Below are 26455 nucleotides of genomic sequence, written 5' to 3'. Positions count from 1 at the left end.
TTTTTGAAATCAATCAAAATATATCAAAATCAACATCAAGCCTCCTCAACTCATACATTAACGCTTTGCCACGATTCACAAAACCGCCATATAACCATTTTTACCCATTTCAAACAAATGGCTAAATTACAAACACATTAACATGTCATACATCTTTCCTCATCCCAATTTCCAACAATACTATTTTCAATCAATCATCATTACACATAATCAATATTATACTCACTATCACATGGTTTCACCCACAAATCAACCTTAATCATTTCTCAAGTATATATCACAACATACATATCTCTTATGCATCATCATACCATTAAGGCATCAATAATCATGATCACATATATGACCACATAACATACCTCAACCAAAACCAAACATACCTCATCTATACAATTTCACCCAAAATTACCAATTTTCACACTTCAACTCCTCAAACCTCATTATTCAATAACCAACCCAATCATTCATATATTCATTATCTGAAATTCATCCAATCACTTGTGTCATCATACAATGCACACATCAACTTACCTTCCTTACCTCTTTCCGGCCTCCAGCCCAAAATTCACGGCCTCCGGCCCCATTTCATAATTTAAATGCATAAACCACAAATCAATACTCATTAGCCAATATATCAAATTTCAATATAGCAAGCATACAAGACCACACAATTATCAACCCAATCATTAATTCACATTACATACCAACTATGCATATTAGCACCAACCATTTACACAATCCAAACTTAATCCTAGGGGCATCTAGCCTAGGAATTCTCATCACACCACACGATACTTAAATGAAACTTAAACCGTACCTCTTGTAGCCAAATCAATTGAGCCTCTTCTTTGGAAGTCTCCACCAACCTTAGCCCCAAGCCTCACCAAAGCTCCTCAAGCAACACCAATCTCCCAATTGTGCACCAAAACCATCAAATGCACTAACATAACCAATATTACATACATACATCAACCTAGGGCTCATAAAAATGACAATTCACAAGGGCTGGAGGGTTTCTTACCTTTACCCACTGAAGTTTGTGATGAATATCACTCATGGCTCATACTAGAGCACTCCTAAACAACCAAAATCACAAGGTTTCCTCAAAACCCAAACCAAATTCGAATTTGAAGAAAAAAATGAAAACTGGGCAGAGGACAGTGAATTACTCACCACAAAACTTAGATAGAATTGTAGAGGATGAGAAGAGCGATGCGTGGCCGCAAACAGCTCGTCAATCGGAGCTCCGTAGCTCAAGTTATGGTGATTTGAAGATCAAAGAGAGTTAGGTTTTCTCTCTTCTCTTCTCTCTTCTCTATTTCAGCGCCTCAACCTCTCTTTTAGAGTAAAATGAGCTGAAATACTCATAACTAATGTTTATATATGTTGGGTCTTGGGCCTTCTTAGCCCCAGTTCACTTATTTTTGTCCGTTGGCCCAATTTTGGACCAAAACCTTTAAGATTAGCGCTCTAAATCGCACTTCAAATATTTCTACCTCCCCTAATTATAATTTCTCATTTCTTAATATTATTTACTCATAATCAATTTTCTCAGCTGCAGTACCAGACAGGTCTCAGCCGGTACTGCCGGTCAAAATTCCACTGCGCGCTTTTACGTAGAAAACTATGTTTTCCGACTCGAAAAAATTCACTGAATCCAAATATCATATTTAAATCACCAAATTCCAATTGCCAAATCTTCCAACCATATTCGCTCCTACTTAACTCATTATTTAATTAATTTCGGTTAGACCAGGTATTACAACGACTAAGCTAATCACTTGACTAATCTAAATTGATTTAGATATATTTAAATTTTAAATTAGAACAATCTATATATATTGATAAAAAATAGTAATATATACACAATCACTTATTATAATATCTAAAATAATAAAAATATAATTTCATACAGTATAATATTTAAAATAAAAAATATATAATTTATAATAATTTTTATTTTTAACATGACTAAATATTATTTTTCTATATATGTTTTTAAATAATTATTTTACTTTTTTTATCTCATATTTAATTGCCAAATCTACTTATTATAATTTTTATGATATAAACAAGTTTTTTAACCAAAATAATTACAGGATATTAACATATAGATAATATATTTTTTATCTTAAATAATTTTAAAAAAATCACTAATAATTTAAGTTGTATTTAATTAAAATATAAAGTTTCAATTTAATTATTAATTAATTAACTAATATAATTAAGTTAATTATCACTATTTTTTAGTTTATTTATTTATTTTTTATACTAAATCAAATTTAACAATATATAATTATTATTTTGTATTAAGTTTAACAAAATATTTTTTAACATAAAACACAAAAAAATTATTTGTATTTTATTTTGGGACAAACATAATATAATAAGTGGTATATATATATATAAGTATTAGTTTTTTTAAAAAAAATTGTGGGGGCAAATGCTCCCTCTTCTTTGAGTGTGGGTCTGTTCCTACTTGTGATCTCACTTTCTCTCATACCTTTACAGCTTTTGATGAGAGGGATGGATATATTATTTGTTATTGTTATATTAATCCTTGTACTAGTAGAAGTAGTAGCTATAAATGATACTTATAGTAATCAAATATCCCTTATTGGATTTCAAAGTGAGTATAATACTCATACGAAATTGCATATAATTTTAATTGTAGTTGACGTCGTATTAGTGTACTAACATAGAATATTTACTGTAAATTTTAAAAGTGAAAAAAAAAACTTGAAAGCTTTCTAATACGGAAAAAAAGAAAAGAAAACCTAAAAAAGACTTCATTCTCAATTATCGAAAATATTTACAGTGTCTTACTCTTTCAAATCCAAATTGTCAATACTATTTGGATAAGTTTGATGACCATAGTTCAACTAAAGTTATGGTTCTTTTGGTGACCCCCACTTTTTGAAATTGTTTCAACACAAACTCTCTCTCTTGCTCACAACTCTCTGAGTTATACTACAATTATGCTTATAACTCTTTAAGCTATACTAAATCATCCTGTAGAAGTCACCGGAGCACTCCCAACTGGGTCTCCATATACGCGTAGCTCGAGGTGGTACGCCACATCCTGCAGGGTGATAATGGTCTCATCCCACGAGAGATGGAACATGTGGATCTCCTGACGTCATTGCTCTACGAATGCTGTAATCAGGGAGTTGCCGAGTGTGAAATCTCTCAGATATGAGACCATGGCATCGCGTAGAGGAAAGGTATGACTCACTTGTCGGGGGAGGAGAAGGCGAAGCCTCTGACAAAAAAAAAATATATATTCACAATTATTAAAAAATAAATAATTGGATAGGTCCATCAACATAACAAACTGTCTTTACTATTCTATGCATAACCCTAATAGAATCTTATATGTATGTACTAACTGGATTTATGCAGACACAACATTCTATGTGACTATATACTTTCTTAACTAATACACATTTTGTCATTACTTTACGTAAATTTAAAACATTCAATAAATTTATTAACAATGTAACCAACAAAGTCTGACTTAACTTAGTAATCTAATTATCAAACTTGGCAAGTTACTAATTAAATTAATAATTATGTAGTAACAACTTAATATAGAAAAAATAAACTAACTAGAGTTCCAAATTTCAATTAGTGACCTATTCCTAGTGATATAAACTGTATTCTAGTTCTTGACGAGTACTCTAACCATGACTATATATATATATATATATATATATATATATATATATATATATATAGGATTACATAAAAGTTAAGATAACAAAACTAACCTCAAAGTCCTCTGGTCTCCGGCCGGTTGATATCCCGATCACTACCTTCTGCGCGGACCATCGTGGTATTACTCAATAATATAGATAAAAAGGAGTAAAAGAGAGGAGAAAGTGGTCAAAAGGTTTAAACTGGGGCCAGAATCTTGCTGTCAACGATATATATTTATAGTCGTCCACCAACCTTATCTCGTTTATAGTGTAAACGATATAACTTTGCACGTAAATGAGATAAGGCTTGGGGACGGATTTTGGTAATAATTTTTAAAATTATTTATTTTAATAATTAATATATTTATTTAATTTATTTAAATAAAAAATCCTGACTTTTGGTCCACACATATTTAAAATTTTTGGAATTTAAAAATATATTTATTTTTTTTTAATTTGGACACATTGATTTTTTAATTTAATGTCTCATTTAGTCACCAAAAAAAATGTCTCATTTTAAAAATTCTCTCACCTGTGCATCCGTATCAACTAGGTCAGTACAGCGGGAGTTATGTTTTATTATTTTGTTGGGTTCGACAAACCCAAATGAACATGAATGATCAATATATTTAGATTTTGAAAAAGTCAAAAATTTAAATATATTTTCAAATCGTCAAAAACTTAAATATCTGCATATCAAAAGATTAAGGATCTATTTATTCTTTTTTCTAAATTTTAAAATGATATCACTAATGTTATAGTAATTTTTAAAATAATCTTTTTGTTAACAAAAGCTACTTTTGAAATGGTTGATGAATAATTTGTAGAATTTTTAAAATTAATTCTAAACGAAAAGAATTCACTATCGTATACTCTCTGTTAAAAATTATATGCTATACATAAATAATTTAGAGATACCAAAATATGAACTAAGCTTATAAAATTTCAATTTGCAAATGAACTTTCAAAAAATAATCTTATATAATTAAAAAAATCCACTTCCGACTTAGTTGAGATTTTTCCAATGTTCTAAAAGAATGGTGAGTGAAGTGGGTCTCGAACTAATCAACTAACTCATTCTGCTACTATATTTTGCTTTCCTTTTTTTTTTTCCTGGTCTTTCTCCTACTACACACCAACACTAATTACCACAAGTTTTATATTTTTTAAAGATATAATCTTTAAATAAGTTATAAATATAAGATATTTTTTGTCTCTTGAATTAACTTTTGAAATTAAGTTATATACTCAATTTTATTTTTAAAATAATATCAAAATTTATCTAATAATTAGTGTTATCCGTCTCAAAAATATATCTTTTAAATAATTTTAAAATATAAAATATTATTCATTTCTTGAATTAGCTTTTAAAAGTTGAACTAAACCTATTTAACTTTAAGGCGGATGCTATCGTGCTGAAGTAAGATTCTTTCAGCACGTATTTAAAGTGACTTGGCATAAAGGGAAGTAGGACGCGTGTGTTGATTGTATTGCACGCATAGACACAACCTGAGGCACTACAGTATTGGCAGGAAGGTATTATTCTGGGAGGGCGTAATTACTTCAGCGTAATCAGCAGCTAATGTTGATTAATTATTTGGGTTTGGACTTTTTTGTTGAACAGGGAAATTTTTGGTTGCTATCGTGAGTTGGGATTTACTGTACTGACCACATGTTATTGGTTCAATAAGTTCAGTATCTTGTTTATATTAAAATGAAGTTGGAGACAGTTAAAGATTAAAATTAGGCCTATCAAGGAATGGATATGCTGGTGTTTTTATTTTTTTTCCTTTTTGTTGTCATGCATCAGATAAAATATGATATAGACAATGCATAAAAAGAGAAAATGGGAAAGCGACAGTAATAAGAATGAGAAGGAAATGAAAAAAAATTACATGTGCTCTTATAAAAGTTGTGGTAATTAAAATTAGTGAGTGTATTAATTTCTTAATTTAAAAAACAAGTGTTTTTGTTAAATTGTGTATGGAAAAAAGGTCATTTTATTTTTAATTCAGTAATGTTAGAATAGGACATTAAATGTTTGGTTAAAAATGTTTTGTCAAAGTAAAAAAAAGACTTGTTTGGATGAATTTTTATAAAATATTTTTTCTCAAATGATATCTTTTAAAAAATTTTAGAGAAAAATCCAAAATAGCTCCGGACAATTACCTTGAAAGACAACGAGGCCCTTGACAAAAAAAAAAACTCAAATCGGCCCCTGACAATTATCTCGCAAGGACAACGAGACCCCTGTGCCAAAAAAGACAACGAGGCCCTTGACAAAAAAAACTCAAACCGTTTCCTGACAATTATCTCGCAAGGACAACGAGACCCTTATGCAAAAAAAATCAATGTTGTTTTTTTGGGCACAGGGGCTAATCAGTCCCAAAAAAATACCAGGGATCGGGTTGGGTATTTTTTTTTTCTTGGGGGCCTCGTTGTCCTTTCGAGATGATTGTCAGGGATCGGGTGGGGTATTCACTCAAAATTTTACTAACTTGTGCCCTATTAAGCATACTATAAAAGAAAATATTTTATAAAAATTAATTTTTTTTATGTTTTCAATGCAACAAATACATCAAAAGTATTAAAAAAATTTATTATTATATTTTTAAAATGTGTCTTTAAAGCACAAGTTAGTTAAATCTTTTTTTAAAATATTTTATTAAAAAATAAGACAATTTTATATTTAGTTATCTCATGTAAAATTATTTTTTTATCTATCAATTATGTTTAAGTACAGCAATATAAAATTATTTATTATGTTAAAAATGTTTTTGTTTAAGTGAAAAAATAAAAAATATATAAATTGTAATTTCTAAATTTCTTTTTAATATTTTTATTTTTATTATTAAAATTTTTCGTAATAGTGAAGAAGAGAGGAAACACATTACTGTTCCTATCCTGATCCAACACTAAGGCCCAAGTCTAAATAAAAGACCCAATCCAAATATTAGGCCTTCACTCGACACCGACCTCCTCACAAGAAGTCGGACCCAACACAGACTTGTCCTAAGGAAGTCGGGATCGAAGATTAGCTGGCAGATAATCCTTATTCAAATAAGTAACTGTCCCTAAAATCTCTCAACTCACTTACAGGGGTCATATCTCAACTTCCCTAAGATAAAGGGACGGTTATCCATATAAAAATGTGGAACTACTCCAACAGTGGTTATTGGTTCACCACTATAAATACACTGACACTCCTCATGTATCTCTAAGTTCCAATACTCTCTAAACCTGCCAAAACTCTTTACTAACTTAGGCATCGGAGTATCCTTGCAGGTACCACCCTCCATTCGTTCACACACACAAGTCGGACGATAGCTCCCAGACGCGAACCTAGTCGGAGATCCTCTCTTCCAGACGTTTGGACCAACCTTATCAGTCCAGCCCATTAATCTCCGGTTATCCATCGTAACAATGACCAGGAGATAAAAAGTGAAAAACGAACGAAAAATTTGAATTAAAAAAGAATGTATGATATTATCACAATTTAAGATTTAGAATTTAAAATTTATCATTACAGATTAGAATTTATTGTTTAATATTGAGGGTTTATGTTAAGGTTTAGGGTATAATTATATAAATAAAATAAAATATAAATTTTTAATTTAAAATTTAAAATTAAATTTACTTAGTTTGTGAAAATATTTAACTCACACGGAGGAATAAGTTTAAAAATATGGTATTTAAGAAAAAATTCTTCCCCCAATATTTTTAAGGGTTCAATGGTTTTGAATATAATTTTATAAAAAATAAAAAATTCAAAAAATTTTGAAAAATACAGTGAATACACTTTTTTTTTGAGTGGTCTTCCTTAAAATATAATTGTTTTTTGAAGTAATCTTAAATCAATGAAATTATTGTAAATTTTAAATTTTTTATTTAATCAATTGTTTGCTTTATATATAATCAATTGTTTGCTTTAATCAATTGTTTGCTTTAAAGAATAAGTGACTAGTGTTATTTTTAAATTAATAATTTCAAATTAAAAAAATTACACAAACATAATGGTATTAATCTTAAAATTAAAAATTTTAAATAAAAAAAATTTACGTAGTAGCAATTTATTTTTTCCTGTCATGATCATCATCATTATTATTACTATTTCGGTAAGATAAAGGGGCAGAGCCTGAAGCCCTTTTTATTGTTGTTATTATTTTGAAATGGAGCAGCAAAAATTTTAGCCCATAACCACAACCCAACTCATTCCAACCATGGTATACCAAAACTTCACTTCAGAACAATAAAGCCCAACTAACTGATTAGAAGATTATGTGCTAATCAACTGCCTCTAATTAGCCTCGACAATTTCTGTCCCTTCTGCAATTGTCACACAACTTGCCGGGGTCAATGGGAACCAAAACTACACTCGTATCCTCTTGGAGCATCCACGACATTTCTTCAGGTGAGGAAAAAGTTTTACTTTCTCACAGTAGCATGACCCTAACTTTAATGCTAATACTAATTATTAGCTCTAAGAAATTAAAACTAAATTAAAACATAGTACTTCAACTGAAAGCGAGAGAGTAAAATTATCAATAATCTATGTTTCACTATTTATTTTGGAAAATTGAATTACATAGAAGATTTTATAGGAATAATACTCAACTATGTGGTATAGCCTTTAATATATATACCTAACATACACACTTTGATATACACACTCATCTCATATAAAATTGCAAAACAAACTTAAAAACTCTTGCATCTCTGATATTCTTCTTTGAAAAAAAAAAAAGAAACACTTATATAATGATATATTCTCCTAACAATATATAAATATAAATATCCAAGACTCAAGAAAACCATATATTATATTTTGATTCATTAATTAACCTTATAATATAATGGACCAAACCCATCACACACTATATTAGTATATTTTTTCATGGCCTACGAAGACTAAGCAACTTAACATCATCAACAACAGGCCCACAAAGAGAAGAGAAATCATCACTCCTCATAGTGTAGAAAGTGCTAAGGAACATGACCCTTGTTCTTGGGCTAACAGCAACAAATTTTAGGGCTGCCCTTTTAAACCCACCTTTTCCTTTGGACTCATAAGGCACTTTTAAGGTGTCTTTCCCAGCATATGCTTCAACAATCATAGAACCTTCACATGAATTGCTTGCATCTCCAACTGCAAATGAGAGCACATATGTTTTGCCCGGGACGGTTCGCGCCACTTGCGCGATCGCGCTCTCTTTACCGGCTACTAGCTCCACGGCTCTCGTCCCCTGGGGGACGGAGAAGTGGGCCGAGTCGATGTACCTCACAGCCTTGAGGGACTCGACCATCCAAGCCGGTAAAGGCGAGTGGCTATCTTCAATGTTGGGTGGGATTAGCACTCCCCATGATGTGTTTGGGAATACGTATGGTCCTTCTTCAAATCCACCATTCTTCAATATATTCTCTGTGACATTTTAAATAGGTTAAAAAGTTAGAACATTGATGAATATAAGAAATAAAATTGACAATAAAATATTTTACATTATCAGCAATTATATATATTATCTTTGATAGAATTATCTATGATTGAATCACCAAATAAAATAGTATCATGATGAAATCTATAATAACATATAATTCATTATTCACTTTTAAAAGAAAGTTGTTCTAAAAAGTTCTTTTTTTCCCTTTCCAACCCAACCCACCCACCCCTAAAGATGGATCAATTTAATAATACTTATATAATGAAAAGGCTACAAACTGAATTTCTGAATTGTGGGGAGAACTACAAAAATATTTTTTGTATGCTTGAATTAATTAGAAAATTCCTATAATGCTTAAAAGTATTTTTTTAACTTACTAAAGAGTTAAAAATTAATATTTAATTTCAAAAGTACAAAAATAAATAATTATCAAATATTTAAAATTTATTATAAAAAAAATAAGTTAAACAAAAATTAAACACCGTGTTATAAACACTATAAAATTCACCTTAATTATTATAGCTAACTGAAGAAATAAATTCGGAATTGTAAACATTCATTGCATGCATGGGTGGTCCTATGCAATGGGGAATTCAAATTTCTCTTATTTCATTTATTATTGGCAAGCATCAACTTTTTTCTTGTTCTTCCTTTTTCCATTTCTAAGGGGAACAATTTTCTGTTCAATCGGAACTGTTTTCTTTCACTATGTCTGGTAAGTACTGAAAAGTAAACTGATCTAAACACATGCAATGAAGTAATGAAGAAAACAATAGTTCATCTGAGAAGATAAATTTAATCATACGCATATGCTATTTCCAAGAAGAAGAAAAAATAATCAAATAAAATGCATTACTATTATTATTAATCTGATTGTAACACCCTACCTACCTCACTACTTAAATATTGAAGCCAGGACCACGACCATGTGGTGTTTTTTTTTTTATTGTCTGACATTAATGCATAAATGTGACAAATTAAATATATTTAACTAATTACTGTTATAACTTATAGATATTAATAATTCCGACTTTCTTCTATTGTACTATAGATTTTTGTTCTTATGTGCTTCATTTGAAGAATCACAATGAATAACTACATATGTGAATAAATATTGATAGTATAAGGAATATTGTGTCAAATGAGACACCCAATTTTATATGCATTCATAAATATATGGCAATGTGTGAAAGCCTAGTTAAAGGAACAATCAAACTTCAAAAAGTAGCATTTAATTTTGCCTAAAATTTCACATTTCTTAATTTCTAGCAAAAGGAACCAGAGCAAAAAAATGCAAACGACTGTTTAATTGTTTACACACCACTTACACTTTAATATATATATATATATATTGTTTTAAATACAGTAAAATAAGGAATTACTCTTAAAAAGGATTTTGAGATCAAGAAGATAAAATATCAAACACAAGACCTCAAACTCAAATAAACATATAATATGCTAATTATCTATTAATAAATCTTAAGTTCAACTGTATACACTAAAAAAAGGAAATTATCCAATAAATTTTAAATACTAAAAAGTATTAAGTATGTCTCTTGTAAAATTGTAACGCCACCTAATTTCACAAGAAATAAGCATAATTTACCCAAATTAATATAAATAACTTAGTAGTAACTAATATAAAAAAATAATTATGCTACATATACATACAAAAAAAAATCAGTCGCAAAATCAACAACTTATATACATAAATAAATACATAATAACCGACTTGATAACCAATTTTTTTTTTTACAATCGTACTAAATGTACATTTGAAATTAGTTCTCGAAATTAGTTATTGTATGAAATATATGTTAAAATATAAAATATATATTTAAAATGAGTTAAATATATATATTTATCCAAAAATATATAGTGACTGATTTTGATAGCTAATTTTAATATAGACATATTATTTATTTACTTTTTATATAGCCAAAAATTTTGAAAATTTTAAGCAATTGAAATAAAATGAGAGAGAGATAAAGAACTTACTATTAGTAGGTCTAGGAGGGTAAAGTGTTCTAAGAGCAACAGAATCAATAAGTGGGCCACAAGCAGGATCCTCTTCAACACCAGGGTTATGAATAACCAATTCAGCAACATTAGACTCTGCTTTGAAGCTATAAGCAATTGGATCCCAACCACTGCTTGTGTACAACGTTTGAATTGGAATCACACCAAAATCTGGAGCAATTGAAATGTTGAGCCTCTCTTCTTGTGCACACGTGCGTGCAACCATCAATGTTATGGAGTAATACATTCCCTTAATCACATTAATTCTTTGCTTAATTGAAGCCTCGTTTCCTAGTCTCACTGCAAATGCTCCCTCTGGGACAACAAGTAACATGTCACCCTGTTTCTGACCTGACTTTATGTACTCCACGAACCCGGAGATCTCCCACTCCGGTATGGCGTGGCTGCCGCCGGTTACCACCGAGCCGTTTAGGGCCCATGGCTTTGGACCTAGCTCAAAGTTTCCATTTGCTACTAGTCCTGTAACATTTTCATGTGTTAGATGATGGATACCAATATGTCAAATGAGACTCGAATTCGCAACCTTTTAAATGAGTATAAAAAGACTATATCATTTCAGTTATAACTTATTGAAAGCAAATTTTACTTTTACTAATAGAATAAATATTTTTGTTTATAATATATTCTTTATAAATTGACAATACGTCTCCAATAAAAATTTTTTTGACAAATTATTTGTATCACAAACACTCCTAAAAATTTGTTAAATACCAAATCATTCGGTATTTAAGTAATTCAATAACAGTAAAATAATATGTAAAAAAATTAATCATATAATCTATTATTAATTGAATGTATTTACTAACTTTTTGAATTATCTTTTAAAATAATATAAACAACGAAAAATAAATATAAGAAACTTATTAAAATATTTGAACTCTTATACCGACTTAATGTAAATGCAAATTACTGCTACTAGATTTTATGGGGACCATTAGCAATCTCCAACGAATTTTTAAACCAAAATCCAATTTCTTCTGGTCTCCCCAATCCAACACTTGCAAGTTGCTAGTTAGGGATAGAGTTGCTTTTAAATAATAATAATAATAATAAAAAATCTGATGCCATGTGGCCTGCAACATCTCTCTGATTACCCAGTTAAAAATTATTAAAATTCTTTTTTTTTTTTTGGAAAGAAATTATTAAAATTCTTTAGACCTTAGTAACTGGTGAGATAGCATTCAAATTAAAAATTAAAATGGCCATGTGAATTTTTCAGAACATACTGCATGCTTGGTGCATGGCTTATTGGAGTGTGGACCCCATATACCCAAAATAATCAATAAAACAAATATAAAATTAAATTAAAAATAAAAATGAAAGTTGTCTTGACTCTTGAGAGACTTTAGGTCACTATATGATGATGAGCTACTTAACCCCACAAAATTCAATGTCACAAGATGAGGACAGAAAAAAAAAATTCCTATTATATGGTCTACGAGTAAGAGAAATTTTACTATAAAATATAATTAATTTTTTATTCTTATTAGGAAATGTTACGGTTTTTCTTTACAAAAAAAATTCACCTTTATCTCTATCTTTGGAATTGATGAACCAAAATGTAGAAACCGCCATTATTGGTCATCACTGTTGAATTTAATTACTTTGCCTAAAAACATTAGAAGCCAGAATTATCTTTGCTTAGCTATATATACTCAATAATAGCATATTTACTTTCATTCGCTTTTGATACTTCAAAACTTTAATTTGAACTAAATGTTCAAAATATAAAACTAGTCTAAACTACGCCATGATATTTTCTAAAATAGTTGCGTAACTAATACATATATGTATGTATATTATTAACTCAATCATATATCTTTTTTAACAATTAAAGAAGATATAAATTTTAGAATATAAGTAATTAATTATAATATACTCCTAACACGTATACATATATATAACATTGCATTTTATCAAGAAAAAAAAAGTTTAAGAAGTTACTATGTCATCTATCTTTTGAGAGTAATTTTATAAAAAAAATAAATATTTTTGTGAAAAACGATATATAATTTACTTGTTTTCTTTATATAAAAAAGATATACCACTCATCATGCTAGTGAAGAATAAGGGAAAGAATATATACGAACTCTTAACTGTTGTTGAAGTCTATTAATATTATATTTATAAGTAATCAAGTATCATTAGAAACTTAAGCCAGGTGCCTATATATATTTATAGCAATTATATTAGATATACATACAAAAAAAAATTATTTATATAAAATATATATTAAAATATTTATTCAAAATAATTATTATGTATTTTATATATGAATATATAATAACTATTTAGTAACTAATATTTAAGTATGTAAGTAATATTTCTATATTTATACATAGTGGAATTATAAATTGAAGTAAATTTGTAGCTTACCGTCTATGAAGGAGAATGAAACATGAAAGGTGGCGCAGAAGAGCACCGACAGAAGCATCAAAGTTGGCTTCATAACTGAGCTGTGATGTGATGAAGCTTTTTGAAAATGGAAGAGAAAAGAAAAATGAAGTAGCACAGGGGAAGTGTTGGGGGGCATGGCCTTATATGCATGCCTTCTTATCATAAAAGACTTGGATTTCGACGGAAATAACAAATAAGCCATTATCTCATCAATATTATTGAATAGTAACGTGTCTTTAATTTTTAGAAAATAAATGATAAATAGGTCTTTTGGTCTAGTAATATTTAAGTTATTAAAAATTTAAAAATATATTTAAATATAATTTTTATAAAATTTGGATGTATCAATTTTTAGATTTAATTTGTTTTATTTTTAAAAAAAATTTATGTATGTATTTATATATTGGTTAAGTCAATTTAATAAAAGTCAATTTTGATTTTTGTTATTGAATATGATAGATTCAAATGAATAAAAAAATTGATGTGTCTAAATTTTAAAAAATTAAAAATTTAAATATATTTTTAAATTTTTAAAAACTTAGATGTCTGTAAATTAAAAAATCAAAATTTTATTTATTTATTTCTCTCATTTTTATATTCAATATTTCAACTTTCAACAATGCTAGGGAACCAATTCTATATAAGTCAAGAATTAGCCAACTGCTAAATTAGAAGCATTGGTGATTTTAACCGGATGTTGCTACTGATAGGCACATGGATGTTTCTTTTTCTTGTAAATTGGATAGTTTTGGATATAATTTTTATGTTTCATGTGTTACGTATTAATAAAACATAATTAATTATATGGAACCAATTAATGAATGATCAAAGCATCTGTTTCGTGATTCTCTCCTATCACTAGCGTATCTTCCCTCATGTTTTGAACGTGGTCAACAATAATTTAAAAAACAAATTAAATTATAAATTAATAAAATTAATTATAATTAATTATATTGTTCCATTCTTAGTTGATTATTAGTTGGCTACATATACTTTTCCTTCAACTTTATTAATAAGTTGAAGTTTGAATGAGGATTTCACCCTTGTGTCCTTCGTATGATCAGTTACATGGTTATATTAAATGATTAAAATAACAGTTTCTATTGTATTGAATAATATTGATGGAAAATACTTTGGTGGCACTTAATAGTTTAAGGAAAAATATAAGGAAATAATAAGAATATTAAATAATAGATATATTGAATGTTTAATTCAATAGATATTTATTGATTATTTTAATTGAATAGTTATTTTTTATTCAATTTATTTATACGACAGTTAACAATAATTAGATGTTCAATTTACTAATTATGAGAATAGTTATCCTAATATTAAGATTTAGAAGGTAATTTGGGATGGAGTATTTTTTTACTTTATTGGATCAATTTTAGTGTTTGTTTGGATGTCATTAAATTAATAAAATAAGATCTTTTTTTTAATGAAAAAATATCTCTTTTGTTTTTTAGTGTGTTTGGCAAATTTCTAATAGTAGCAATAAAAGTACTAGAAAAATAAGAAAAATATATATTTTTTTAGAAGCTACTATTTACATATTTTTTAAAAGATTTTTTTTGAAAAAAGATGTTTTTTATATTATAAATGAACAAAAAATACTTTTATCTTATTTTATACAAACATAATTGATAAATAAAAATATCTTTTTACATGAGATATCCAAATGTAAAACTACTTTTATTTTTGTAAAAGATCATTAGAAAAAAGATCTATTTTAAAAATAGCGTCTAAACAAATTCTTAAAGTTCATTATTCACATTATTTATAAATATTATTTTTTATCTAATAAAATTAATTATTTATTTATTCCTCAAGAAAAAATGAAAAATAAACAAAATCTTCTTGTAATAGTGATTTCGTGTTATGCTTATAATTAATTAATAACAATTTTTTAGGCATTCACTATATGATAGCAATGAATTAATTGTTGGAAGCATAAATAAACTAACATTATTAGAGTGATATAAAAATCACATATGATTGTTATAGTAAAGAGAAATAACTAACAGACAAATAACATTTAAATTAAAAGTACTTTAAGAATAAAATTTATTAGAGTACACCAAAAGAAATAGTTATATATCTTCTGTTGAAATTCCTTTAATAATAACACAATAGATTCATATCATTTACTATTACACTCATATAATAATGTGTATCCATCCAACTGGTAATGATTGTAAAAGAAAATTATATTTATTAAATATATATTTAAATAAATCTCTACAAAATTTTATATTAGACATTTTTATTTTTAAAAAAAATTATTATATTAAAATCTTTAAATTTTATAAAAATAATATATATAAATCTCTATTTTAGTTAAATTTATTATTTTTATTTTAACAAATAAATTTTTAAAATATAATAAAAAATTTATATATTTTATTTTTATAAAATTTAAAAATCTTTATGTAATAAAATTTTTTTAAAAATAAAAATATCTTATACAAAATTTTTTAGAGACTTATTTAAATATATACTCATATTTATTTATATTTAATCTGGGGTCGGTTAGAGGTTTTAATTACGAGAAGAGTTTAAACCAAAAAAAAATTACGAGAAGAGTTTTTTCGTTTGCTATATATAAGGCCAACCAGGGTAACAGCCGCAATGCAGTCTTTTATAAAGAATTTTTGTGTATTTAATATATTAAACGAATTAAAATATTGAACGTGTTTCTCTTTTATAAACTATTATTGTACAACGAGCTATATATGAATTAATCATATTAAATATTTATTAAAATCAGTTATTAAAATTAATTATTAATATAAAATATATATTAAAAATAAATTAATAAATATATATTTATATATAAATACATAATAATTAATTTTAGTAATTAATTTTAATATATAAATAATATTTTTTATATACAGCAAAACCTTATAAAATAAAAGTATATTTATGGAAATGTTAACCACCTGAATAATTCTGATCGACGGCACATGCTCTTGATTCTTCTCTTCACCGCCGCGCCCACGTTTCTGCAATTGGCAAACGCTGCAAATCACTGCCTTCACTTTTGTTTTTACATGCTCTTTCCCTCACTTCAATCGAAAAGATAAAGGTTATATTAATATTAATATTAATGTTGGTTCTTTGAGAATTGTTATTCCAATAGTATAAATATATTTTAAAGATATAATTATATACGTGTATTTTTTTAGTTTTGAAAAAAATAATTTTATATAAAATAATATTAAAACTAATTAACGATTTATAATTTTAGAACTTAATTTTTATTAAAAAAATAGTATAAAATAAATAAAAAATTATATACTAAAAAATATTACGTAAATTGAAAAGAAAGATCTTGTATGACAAAATTTATTAAAGATATAAATATTTATGTTTTTTTTATATTAGTTAAAATTTTTAAAAAAGATTAATTTTATACAACATACAATAAATTAAATATTTTAAATCCGATTCTTAATCCTTTTTAAATGGTTAAACATCTTTTAACCTTTTGAAAATGATAAATTTAGTTGTTTTTTTTTTTTTACATTTTTTCAAGGACAGGTTAGCTTAGCTTATGTGTACGACTAATTAATTCTCGGCAAAAAACACAAATAAACTATGGAAGGAAACTTGTTACATGAATAAGCTAAATAGAAAAGTAACTCACGAATCAGCCAAAGCCTATTTTTATATAATTCGAACCTAATAGGTTCGAACTCTATTTGAACGTAAATCGAACCTAATTGGTTCGAACTTCATAGCTATAATTCGAACCTAATTGGTTCGAATTACTCTTCATTTCGTAGCTCAAATAATTCGAACCTAATTGGTTCGAATTACTTTACATACAAATTGAACCAAGATGGTTCGAATTAGTAAAGAACAGAGCTGAATATGTTACGTGCATGGGAATAAATTAGTGTACGAGTTACATTAATCAAGACATGATGCGGCAATTAAATAACATCAAAATACTAACATCAAAGTACTAAGTACAAATGTTTTCAGAGTAATACAGACATACATGTAAAGGTGGATACGAAGTAACACTGGTAACAAAATACATAGACCAACATGGGTAACATACAACTCGGCACATAAATCATCAAAAAAGGTGTGACCCCGTGAAGCAACGACGTGGAACCCATGTCCTCTGACCTCTCCGGATAAGCGGCTCCTCATCCTCGATCTCGTCGTCCTCGTCCTCGTCCTGCGGGGCTGGCTGTGCAGGCGTCCTAGGCTGGACATGTACCGGTCGGGATGAGGACGGTCCGGCAACTGAATGTGACCCAGCAGTATGTGCCGACACTGGGGTACCACCCAAAGCGAAATACTGAGGAGGAGACACGAAGGGCGGCTCATTCAGATCGACATCTAACGCTGCCTGTGTCCCCGTCGTCTGACTCTGCCCAGGGACAGCCTCATCATCATGCATCATGGCACTGATGTCATCAATGAAGGGGATCCAAGATCCCCATCAAACCCAACACCGGCAAGTAAGTCTGAAAACGTGCTACCTGGACTCACCCATGGCCTACTCTCCTGAGGTGTGTGGTCATAAGGGGGAACTCCAACGAAGTAATCTCCCAGCGACACCTCCCCAAGTCCAGCCTCAGCATGGGCAGCGGGATCTCCGGTGGCGTGCCCCTGTCCACCAAGGCCACCAGCCTCACCATGGTCCTAGCCCGCAACGGGTGCCCTCCGTCTGCCTCCACGCCCTCGTCCTTGACGACCACCCCTACCTGCCTCATCAGCCTCGTCGATAGCCTGCTCTAGCTACCTCCACTCACGCTGGCTCCGTCGTGTCCCAACACGAGCTCTCCTCTCAACCCGTCGCCTATTAGGGACGTCGTCGACTCGATCCATGTCGGGAACTCGCCCAGGACCCCTCTGTGATGCCTCGAGAGGAATAGGAACGCCCCTCGGATCCCCCAGATCAAACTCGGGTGATAAGAACCTCTTTCCATGCCGACTCCACCAGTCTAGGAAGGCGTGCGAAGGTCTAGGGTCGGCAACAACATCGAACCGGAGGACGTGGTCTGCACGGGTCTCCTAAAGAGTATGCCAATGTCGTAATACAGACGGGAACCAACGATCACCGCCTCTCCCGTCCTTCGACATCAGAAAGTCGATGTTAAGGGCGGGACGCGAGAGGGGCTGCACACCACCGAACTGAGGTAGAACCCTATCTACCTGATGCCACTCTACAATGGCAAAGTATATAAGCGACGTGACAAACCGCCAAAGCACCGTGTGGCGAGGCTTCAACGTCTCCGGATGCACAACCTGAAGTACATCGGGGGAGCTATACGGCATCCAGATAAACTGCACAGAAAAATAGCTATGTTGTCACGCCAACTCTTAAAATACAGAAACATCTTATATCTAGTTATTCAAATAAAAGTATGACAGGAACAACACTCACATCCCTGGGCTGCAACATATCTATCTTCAGTCGCGTGCTCTGTACTCTAGGACCCTTCTCGCTGTAGGAAGGGCTGTAACCTGACCACCTGCAGCGCACATGGGTGTGATTGTTAATCAGAAGTATGACATATTTGTAATACACTACAAGCGTACATGAAGAATATCTATCTTAACTTGAAATATAAAAGCGTGAGTAGCATACCTCGATGCCAAAGGCCAGCTGCACGTGTCATACCCAGCAGGCCTAAACCTAGGAAAGCGCCAGAAGATCCAGGACTGAAGTAGCTGTAGTAGGCTCGCTAAATTCACCACATGTCTGTTTGCCACTCGGCACATGCGCCGGTACAACCAAGCCAATGCAGCAGACCCCCCAACTGTAGGAACCCATCTCCTCAAGCCTAGCAACGTAGGGAAGCCATCTGATGTGAATGCGATTGCCGGACTTGTCTCCAAACAACTGAATGCCTAACAATATCATGATATAGGCACGAGCAAATCGGCGCACAGTCTCCTCATCGGCTCCCTCGGGGCACTCTCCGAAAGTCTCCTGGAACCAGGTGCAGTTAACTGCGAACTTCTGAACTTGGCTCGGAGGAGGAATCACTCCAAGCAACTCCTCGAACCACACCCAAGCTGGACGTCCTCCCTCGATATACATATGAAAATCTGTAAGGCAACTGATGACATAACGCCCGTCCACTGCCAACCCTAACTAGTATGCCACGTCCTAAAGCGTGATGGTGCACTCTCTGAAGGGCATATGGAAGGTGTGTGTCTCAGGACGCCACCGCTCGACAAAGGCGCTGACAAGGGGCTCATCTAACCGATACCATTTATCGTTGAGCCTAGCCAGATGGTATAACCCGGCCATCTGCAAGTACGGAACATAACGCTCATCGAGTGGCATGCTTTGTTGCCGCCGCATGCTCCTGATGCATCGCTGTGGCTGCGCATTAAATGGACCACATTATTAGAACCACATACAATACTGGTAAGCCAAAAAAAAACTAACACAATAAACCACTTACATAAACTACTTACAAAAAACCACTTATCATAAACCACCAACCAAACCGCATGCAAAACCACTAAAATAAACCATTTGCAATACCACTACAATAAACCACTAACAATACCACCTAACATAAACCACTAACATAAACCACTTACATAAACAATTAACACAACCACATATAAAACTACCTACAAAAAACCACTTAGCATAAACCACCAACTAAACCGCATGCAAAACCTCTAACATAAACCATTTGCAATTAACACCACCACTAAAACCACAGGCAAAACCACTAACTCAAATAAATCGTGTGCACAAAGTTTTCTATGTACTAACCTCGTCCTTGATCACCCCGGCTATATGAGCAACCCCGTCCAACCGGTACAGCCTTTCAGGATCGTCCCCCATAAGCTGAGTCATCGGTTCAACTATTTATTGGATCGAATCTGGGTTGTTTTCTCTGGGATTTGGTGGGGTATGAGAAATGAGAAGTGGTTCGAATTTGCTTGATTCAAACTCCTTTTATACCACAATTGCATGTAATTCGAACCAATTAGGTTCGAATTATTAGAGCTACGAAATGAAGAGTAATTCGAACCAATTAGGTTCGATTTACGTTCAAATAGAGTTCGAACCTATTAGGATCGAATTATATAGAAATAGGCTTTGGCTGATTCGTGAGTCATTTTTCTATTTGGCTTATTCATGTAACAAGTTTCCTTCCATGGTTTATTTGTGTTTTTTACCCTTAATTCTCAGTAACATCTCTGCTAAATGCATGTGTTAATTATCATGTATATATTTTGAGATATATTAATTTTTTTTTATTGTGCATCAAAATTGTTTTAAAAAACATTACGTAGTATATATTAAAAATTAATTATTATATATGTATAAATATATATTTATTTATATTTTAATATATATTTTATATAAGTTATTAATTTTTTTTATGTATAGAATTGAAATACTTTGTAAGTAGATGCATTGAAACCCCCAAATAGTCAAATATAGTTTAGCATAAACACCAAAATGAGCAGCATATATACAATCTATTACAACCAAAAAAAAAAATCTGATGAAAGAACAATAATAAGCTATTAATACATACAATCATTATTTAGGGTCCATCTAGTGTACAGATGTGTTTTGGTACAGATTTATAGATTTTTATTTTTTTACTGATTTAAAAGTGTATCACTAAAAGTGTTGCTTAAAAAAAAAGTGTTACCCTTAATCATTAACTTGGCTCTGATACCAATTTTTACAATTAACTCTTCATATTTTGCTTCGAATAAGTTTATAATTTGTATAGATTTGGTTGGTGGTACTTTATAATTTATAATTTCATAATCAAAAGTATTGAGCATTTCTACTAATTCTGATTTCATTTTTATAGTTTTTCAATCTTGTTTTAGTTTATAATATTCTTTTTTGCATTGATTATTGTATATAAAATCTTTTATTTGTTTGTCTTTTTCTTTGATATAATTTTTCAAATCCTCCAAAACTTCTTTTATTTCTACACTTTCTGTTGTTTCTAAATGTCTTTTTAATTTTTCAACTTCATTCTCCATTTTTTCTTTCAACAGCTTTAATTCTTTTAAGTCATAATATGGTGTTCTAAGCATTTATAAATTTTTTAAGTTTAGCTCCAACTTATTTATATTTGTTCTTATTTCTATCCTTTTTATTATAAGGTCGTTAATTTCGAATCGAAGATTATTTAATTCCCTTTTATACTCTTTTATTTTACTTTTTAATTTTTTCGCCCTTTTTCTTTTTATTTTGTTTTCTGGTCTTTCAATTTTTGTATACTTCATTATTTATCTTAGAATTTCTGCAAATTCTACCATCGATTCATCACTATTTTCTAGAGATTCTATTAATTTTTCTAACTCTTTAACTTCTCCTTTCAATTTGTCATAGATTATTTTTAGAGTTTCAAGTGCTCTTTGATTTATTTCAAAAAACTGTAAATAATTCAACCGATTTTCTCTTTCAAAGAGCTCTTGTTTCTTGTCTTGATAGGTTACATATATTTTTTCTTTATTTATTGTCATAACTTAGTGTTTAGGGTTTCATTTAATTTTTTGACCTTTTTTGTTAATTCTTTTATTTCAGAATTTTCTTCTTTAATCTTTAACTTAGATAAACTTAAAGGGCTATTAATTTTGGATTCTCTTATTTGAAAATTTGATGAAACTAATTTTCCTGATGGTTCTTTTAGTAAAAGAACTGGGTTTTCAATAGCTTTATATTTTGGTATTTCTGTTTTTACAATTTTCTGAAATAATTCATCGACATAAATTCTTTCTCTGTTTTTAAATATTATACTATGATGGCTATTTGTTAACGCATAATTTATTGCATATGTAATTGAAAATGGTTCATCGTCTTGTTCCATTAGATTCTTTCTGTGAAATTTATAAGCCAAACTTATAGATCTTCCAAGATTTTCAGTTGATAAAGGTATAGCATATCCAAGATGGGCATTGAATTTAACATTTACGTTTGCCAAGTTTCCATGAACAATTCCAATTATTTGATCTATTGGGTCATCAGTAATTCTTTTGTCACAGATTGCTAAGCTTATTGGTGAATTAATTCCTTTCATATATGTAGATTTGATTAAGACTTGTATAGTACTAATATGAATCCATCCAATTTTATATCTTTTTTGTTGATCCTTAATTTTCTCAATCTGTTTACTCAATTCTTCATCATTTATCAAAGCTATTTCAAGTTCTCCATTAGCAGATTTTATCTTTATAGGGGCTTCAAGTTGAATTTTTCCATAGTATATTATATTTTTTCTATTAAAAACTTCTTTTAAAAGATTTTGTTTATTAAAATTTTCATTTGATTTGAGGTTTAATTCTGTTTTTAGAACAGCCTGTTTTTCATTATCTAATAAGGCAGATAATCTATAATAATCAGATTCTTCCGTTAATTCTAGGCTTTCTAAATAATTCATAACTATGAGATTAAGATAAAGGCGTACCTTTCTAGAGAAAAACTTCCTTTATTTAGAATATTTTACATAAGATGTTTTTATCTTCAGAGGGGAGATTGTAAATTCTAACTCCAGAGGGGAGTTTAGAATTGGTTTTTTCCTAAGGGAATTCTTCTTCAAACTATAGAATCGCCTCGGCCGCTTCTTCCTTGCTCTCCTAGCATATGAGTACTCTTAGCCTTCTGCTTTCTATTGTTTGATGCCCTCTTCAATTGCCTAAGCAACCTATTTATATTGGTTGGGTCTGATGAACAATTCCCATCCTTACCCTTCTTATGACATCATTGCTTACGTCATTGTTTATTATCTTGCACCAGCTACATTGTTGGTGCTCTATGACCTAAGCGCTTACGTCACTATGCAATAATGTTGAGAGATGCTTCAGATGTGCTGTCCTCCTCTTTCATCATGTGGCCTTCAGATGCGTTGTCTTCTTCCTTTATCATGTGGGCTGATTCCGTTTCATTATTGCTTTCTTCAGATAACTCTGAGACACATAGCTGGCACTTGTGGTCTTCTCTGTCTTTTATCAAATAGCAGAGATTCCTCTTTATCCCTTCAGGGAGCTTTTCTAAGAGTCCAGATAAGTTGTAGAATGCTGATTCAAATTCCACTAAGAGTCTCATCTCTCTTTCTTCAATTTCATTCCTTTTACTGGACACAAGCAAAGTATTTCTGCTTTTATAATTGATTCTTGTGTGAGATTTTCTTGTTATCTTTTGAGTTCTTTCGAAGACCCTTGCTAGTGTGCTGGCTAGTCTTCCTTCATGACTGTAGATTGTTAAATCTTGAACTTGATCAATTGGTTGAAAATTTCCTGGGAAGACGGACATGAATATTACTTGGTGTGCTGGAACCAAGCATTCTTCTTCTTTAAAAATAGGTTGACTGTTCGTAAATTTTAGGGATATATCCCTTGGATTTACGTTGTCAATCATATTTTTAAATCTCTTTACTGCATCAACGAATCCTGCAGGAAACTCACTAATAATTTTCAAATCATTAAAAATTAAAATTGTATCAATTAATCCATACTGGAAAAACTGATAGGTGTCAGATGGGGAAGCTTCTGGAAATATAACCAGCTTTGTTAACTTTTCTTTGGCAATAGGATAATATCCCAAGATTACCTTTTTTTCTTCAGTCCAATTTAGGACTATGTTAAGGGTTTCTCTGAGATTTGATCTACAGACCCTTTTCTTTTCCTTGATTTCAGCCCTTGTAGGAATGTTTCTTATTATTCCTGTTCTCTGGGTTTGAATTGGAGCTTTATCTGCTCTTTTTAGGGTTTGCTCTGGATGAAGAGCTTCATATTCCCTGAAAGATTCCTTTGCTTCTTCCAGTGTTAAAAACCCTCCTTTATGAATTATCCTTGATTGATGTGTAAATGGTGCTGCTTTTTTCCAGGCATCATATACTCCTTTCATGGGGCCATTATAAATTACATAATATTTTTTATCTTGAGTAGATTTTTTGATAATTTCAGCAATTGTTTTATTTTCTGGAATTTTTTCTTCACCTGATTTGTCCACCACGCTTAGCTGGCTGAACTCTGATGTTTTTGGTTGTTGTGTTGATTTCATTGCTTCGATGGCCTTCTTGAGGGATTGGATCTGTGTCCTTATTTGCTGACAATGCTTGCATTTTTTGAGTTCTTGTTCGTATTTCTGAATTTCTTGATCTAATGCGTTGTAGGCGAACTCCATTCTCTTGTTAATGTATCTGCAATAACATTTTTGTCACCCTTAATATATTCAATTTTTATTGGATATTGTAACAAAAATAATTGCCATCTTACCAATCGTCCATGATTATAATCAACTTTTAAATTATATCGTATGAAACCTGTTAAGTAACTTGAATCTGTCCTTAATGTAAATTCTCTGGGTAGTAAATCAATTTTCCATTTCTTAAGAGATTTAATGGCTGCTAGATTTTCCTTTTCATGAGTGGTATATCTCTGTTCTGTTGGAGTAAAAGTCCCTGAAATATACCTGCAAAGTAATTCCTTTGAGGAATATTTAGAATCTAGTGATTCTTTTTCTTGTTCCAAACTTTTTTATAGTTTTCTTAGCTTTTAGACATCCTGACCAAGTTATGTCTGAAGCATCTGTTTCAACTATTAAGTAGTCATTTTCTTCTGGAATATAAAGTTCTGAAAGTTTTTCACATAATTCTTTAATCCTTTGAATTTGCATACTGTCTTTTTCATCCCATTTCCATTCTTTTTAGTACTTATTTTTGGAAATAAGCTTTTAGTGTATTCTGTTATGTTCTTTAAAAATCCTTGATCAGAAATATAATTTATACACCCTAAAAATCTTTGTAATTGTTTTCTATCTTCTATTTTATTAGGAAATAAATTTACCTTTTCTAGGACATTTGGCTGCAGTTTTAGCTTTCCTTGAGTGGATAGAATTAACCCAAGAAACTCTATTTCTTGTTTTGCTATTCTTGCTTTCTTTTTGCTAAGAACTAATCCTTTTTCTTTACATCTTTCTAAAACTATTAATAATTTTTGAAGATGATCTTCTTTATCCTGTTTTGTAAAAATTAGTATATCATCAATGTACACTAAAACAAATTCATTTAACTCTTTTAGATTTTCTTCCATAAATCTTTGATAAATACCTGGGGCTTGTTTTAATCCGAATGGTAATACATTCCATTCATAGAGCAACACACTTGTTGATTCTTTTGTTGGGCAAGTAAAAGCAGTTAATTTCTTTGTTTCTTCGTCTAAACGAAGTTGCCAATACCACTACAAGAAAATAGAGTTATTTTGACACTTTATTTTTTAACACCATAATTAAATGTCAAAATTAATATATATTTTTGAGAAATATCACAAATGTCAAATTTTCTATATTTTCTTGACGAAAAATTTGACCGTAGAAAATTACTTCTCAATTTTGACACTCATTTGTTTTCAATTTACTCAACTATTTTTTTCTTCTTTGGCTCTGTTAATTTTGACATCACACTGCTCTCAGTTTAGGATTATACTACTCATTCTTTATCTTCAAAATCTCAATTTATTCTTTAATTTCAAGATCACATCTCATTCTTTGTTAAAATTTTTTGTTGAGAATATTTTATAGTCAATAAGTGTCAAAATAAATAGTATTTTTGACAATTAATAAGTATCACAGAAAATATGTTCTCAAAATTTTCTAACAAATTATTTTTGACAGCCAATATTTATCAAAATAAGATTTAAATTTTTTTCACAATCGCTTATATGTTAAAAATACTATTTTTCACAAAACTTTTATTAACATATTTTCATAGCTAAAATAGTGTCAAAATTTGTTTTTTTGACAAATTTTAATTTTCTTTTACACATTATAACCCTAAAAAATAATCTATATTGTTGTAGTGTACCCTGATTTTGCATCAAGAGATGAAAACCAAGTTGCTCCTTTGATTTTTTCTAAAATAG

At 30.2% G+C, this 26455-nt stretch overlaps 1 protein-coding gene across 1 annotated transcript; it reads right to left on the bottom strand.

Moving 5' to 3' along the window:
- Positions 1-8236: 8236 nt before the first annotated feature.
- On the bottom strand, positions 8237-13819 carry LOC112697459 (BIIDXI-like protein At5g11420). Its single transcript, XM_025750646.2, has 3 exons — positions 13553-13819; positions 11135-11635; positions 8237-9117 (listed from the first exon to the last, which is right to left on the bottom strand). The coding sequence occupies exons 1-3, from the start codon at positions 13773-13775 to the stop codon at positions 8591-8593; spliced, it is 1251 nt and encodes a 416-aa protein (XP_025606431.1). The 5' UTR covers positions 13776-13819; the 3' UTR covers positions 8237-8590.
- Between the last annotated feature and the right edge of the window lie 12636 nt (positions 13820-26455).

Source organism: Arachis hypogaea, chromosome 16, assembly GCF_003086295.3.
Source record: "Arachis hypogaea cultivar Tifrunner chromosome 16, arahy.Tifrunner.gnm2.J5K5, whole genome shotgun sequence".
Lineage (NCBI taxonomy): Eukaryota > Viridiplantae > Streptophyta > Magnoliopsida > Fabales > Fabaceae > Arachis > Arachis hypogaea.
The sequence above is the reverse complement of the archived record's forward strand: the minus strand, read 5'-3'. Positions and strand labels throughout refer to the sequence as shown.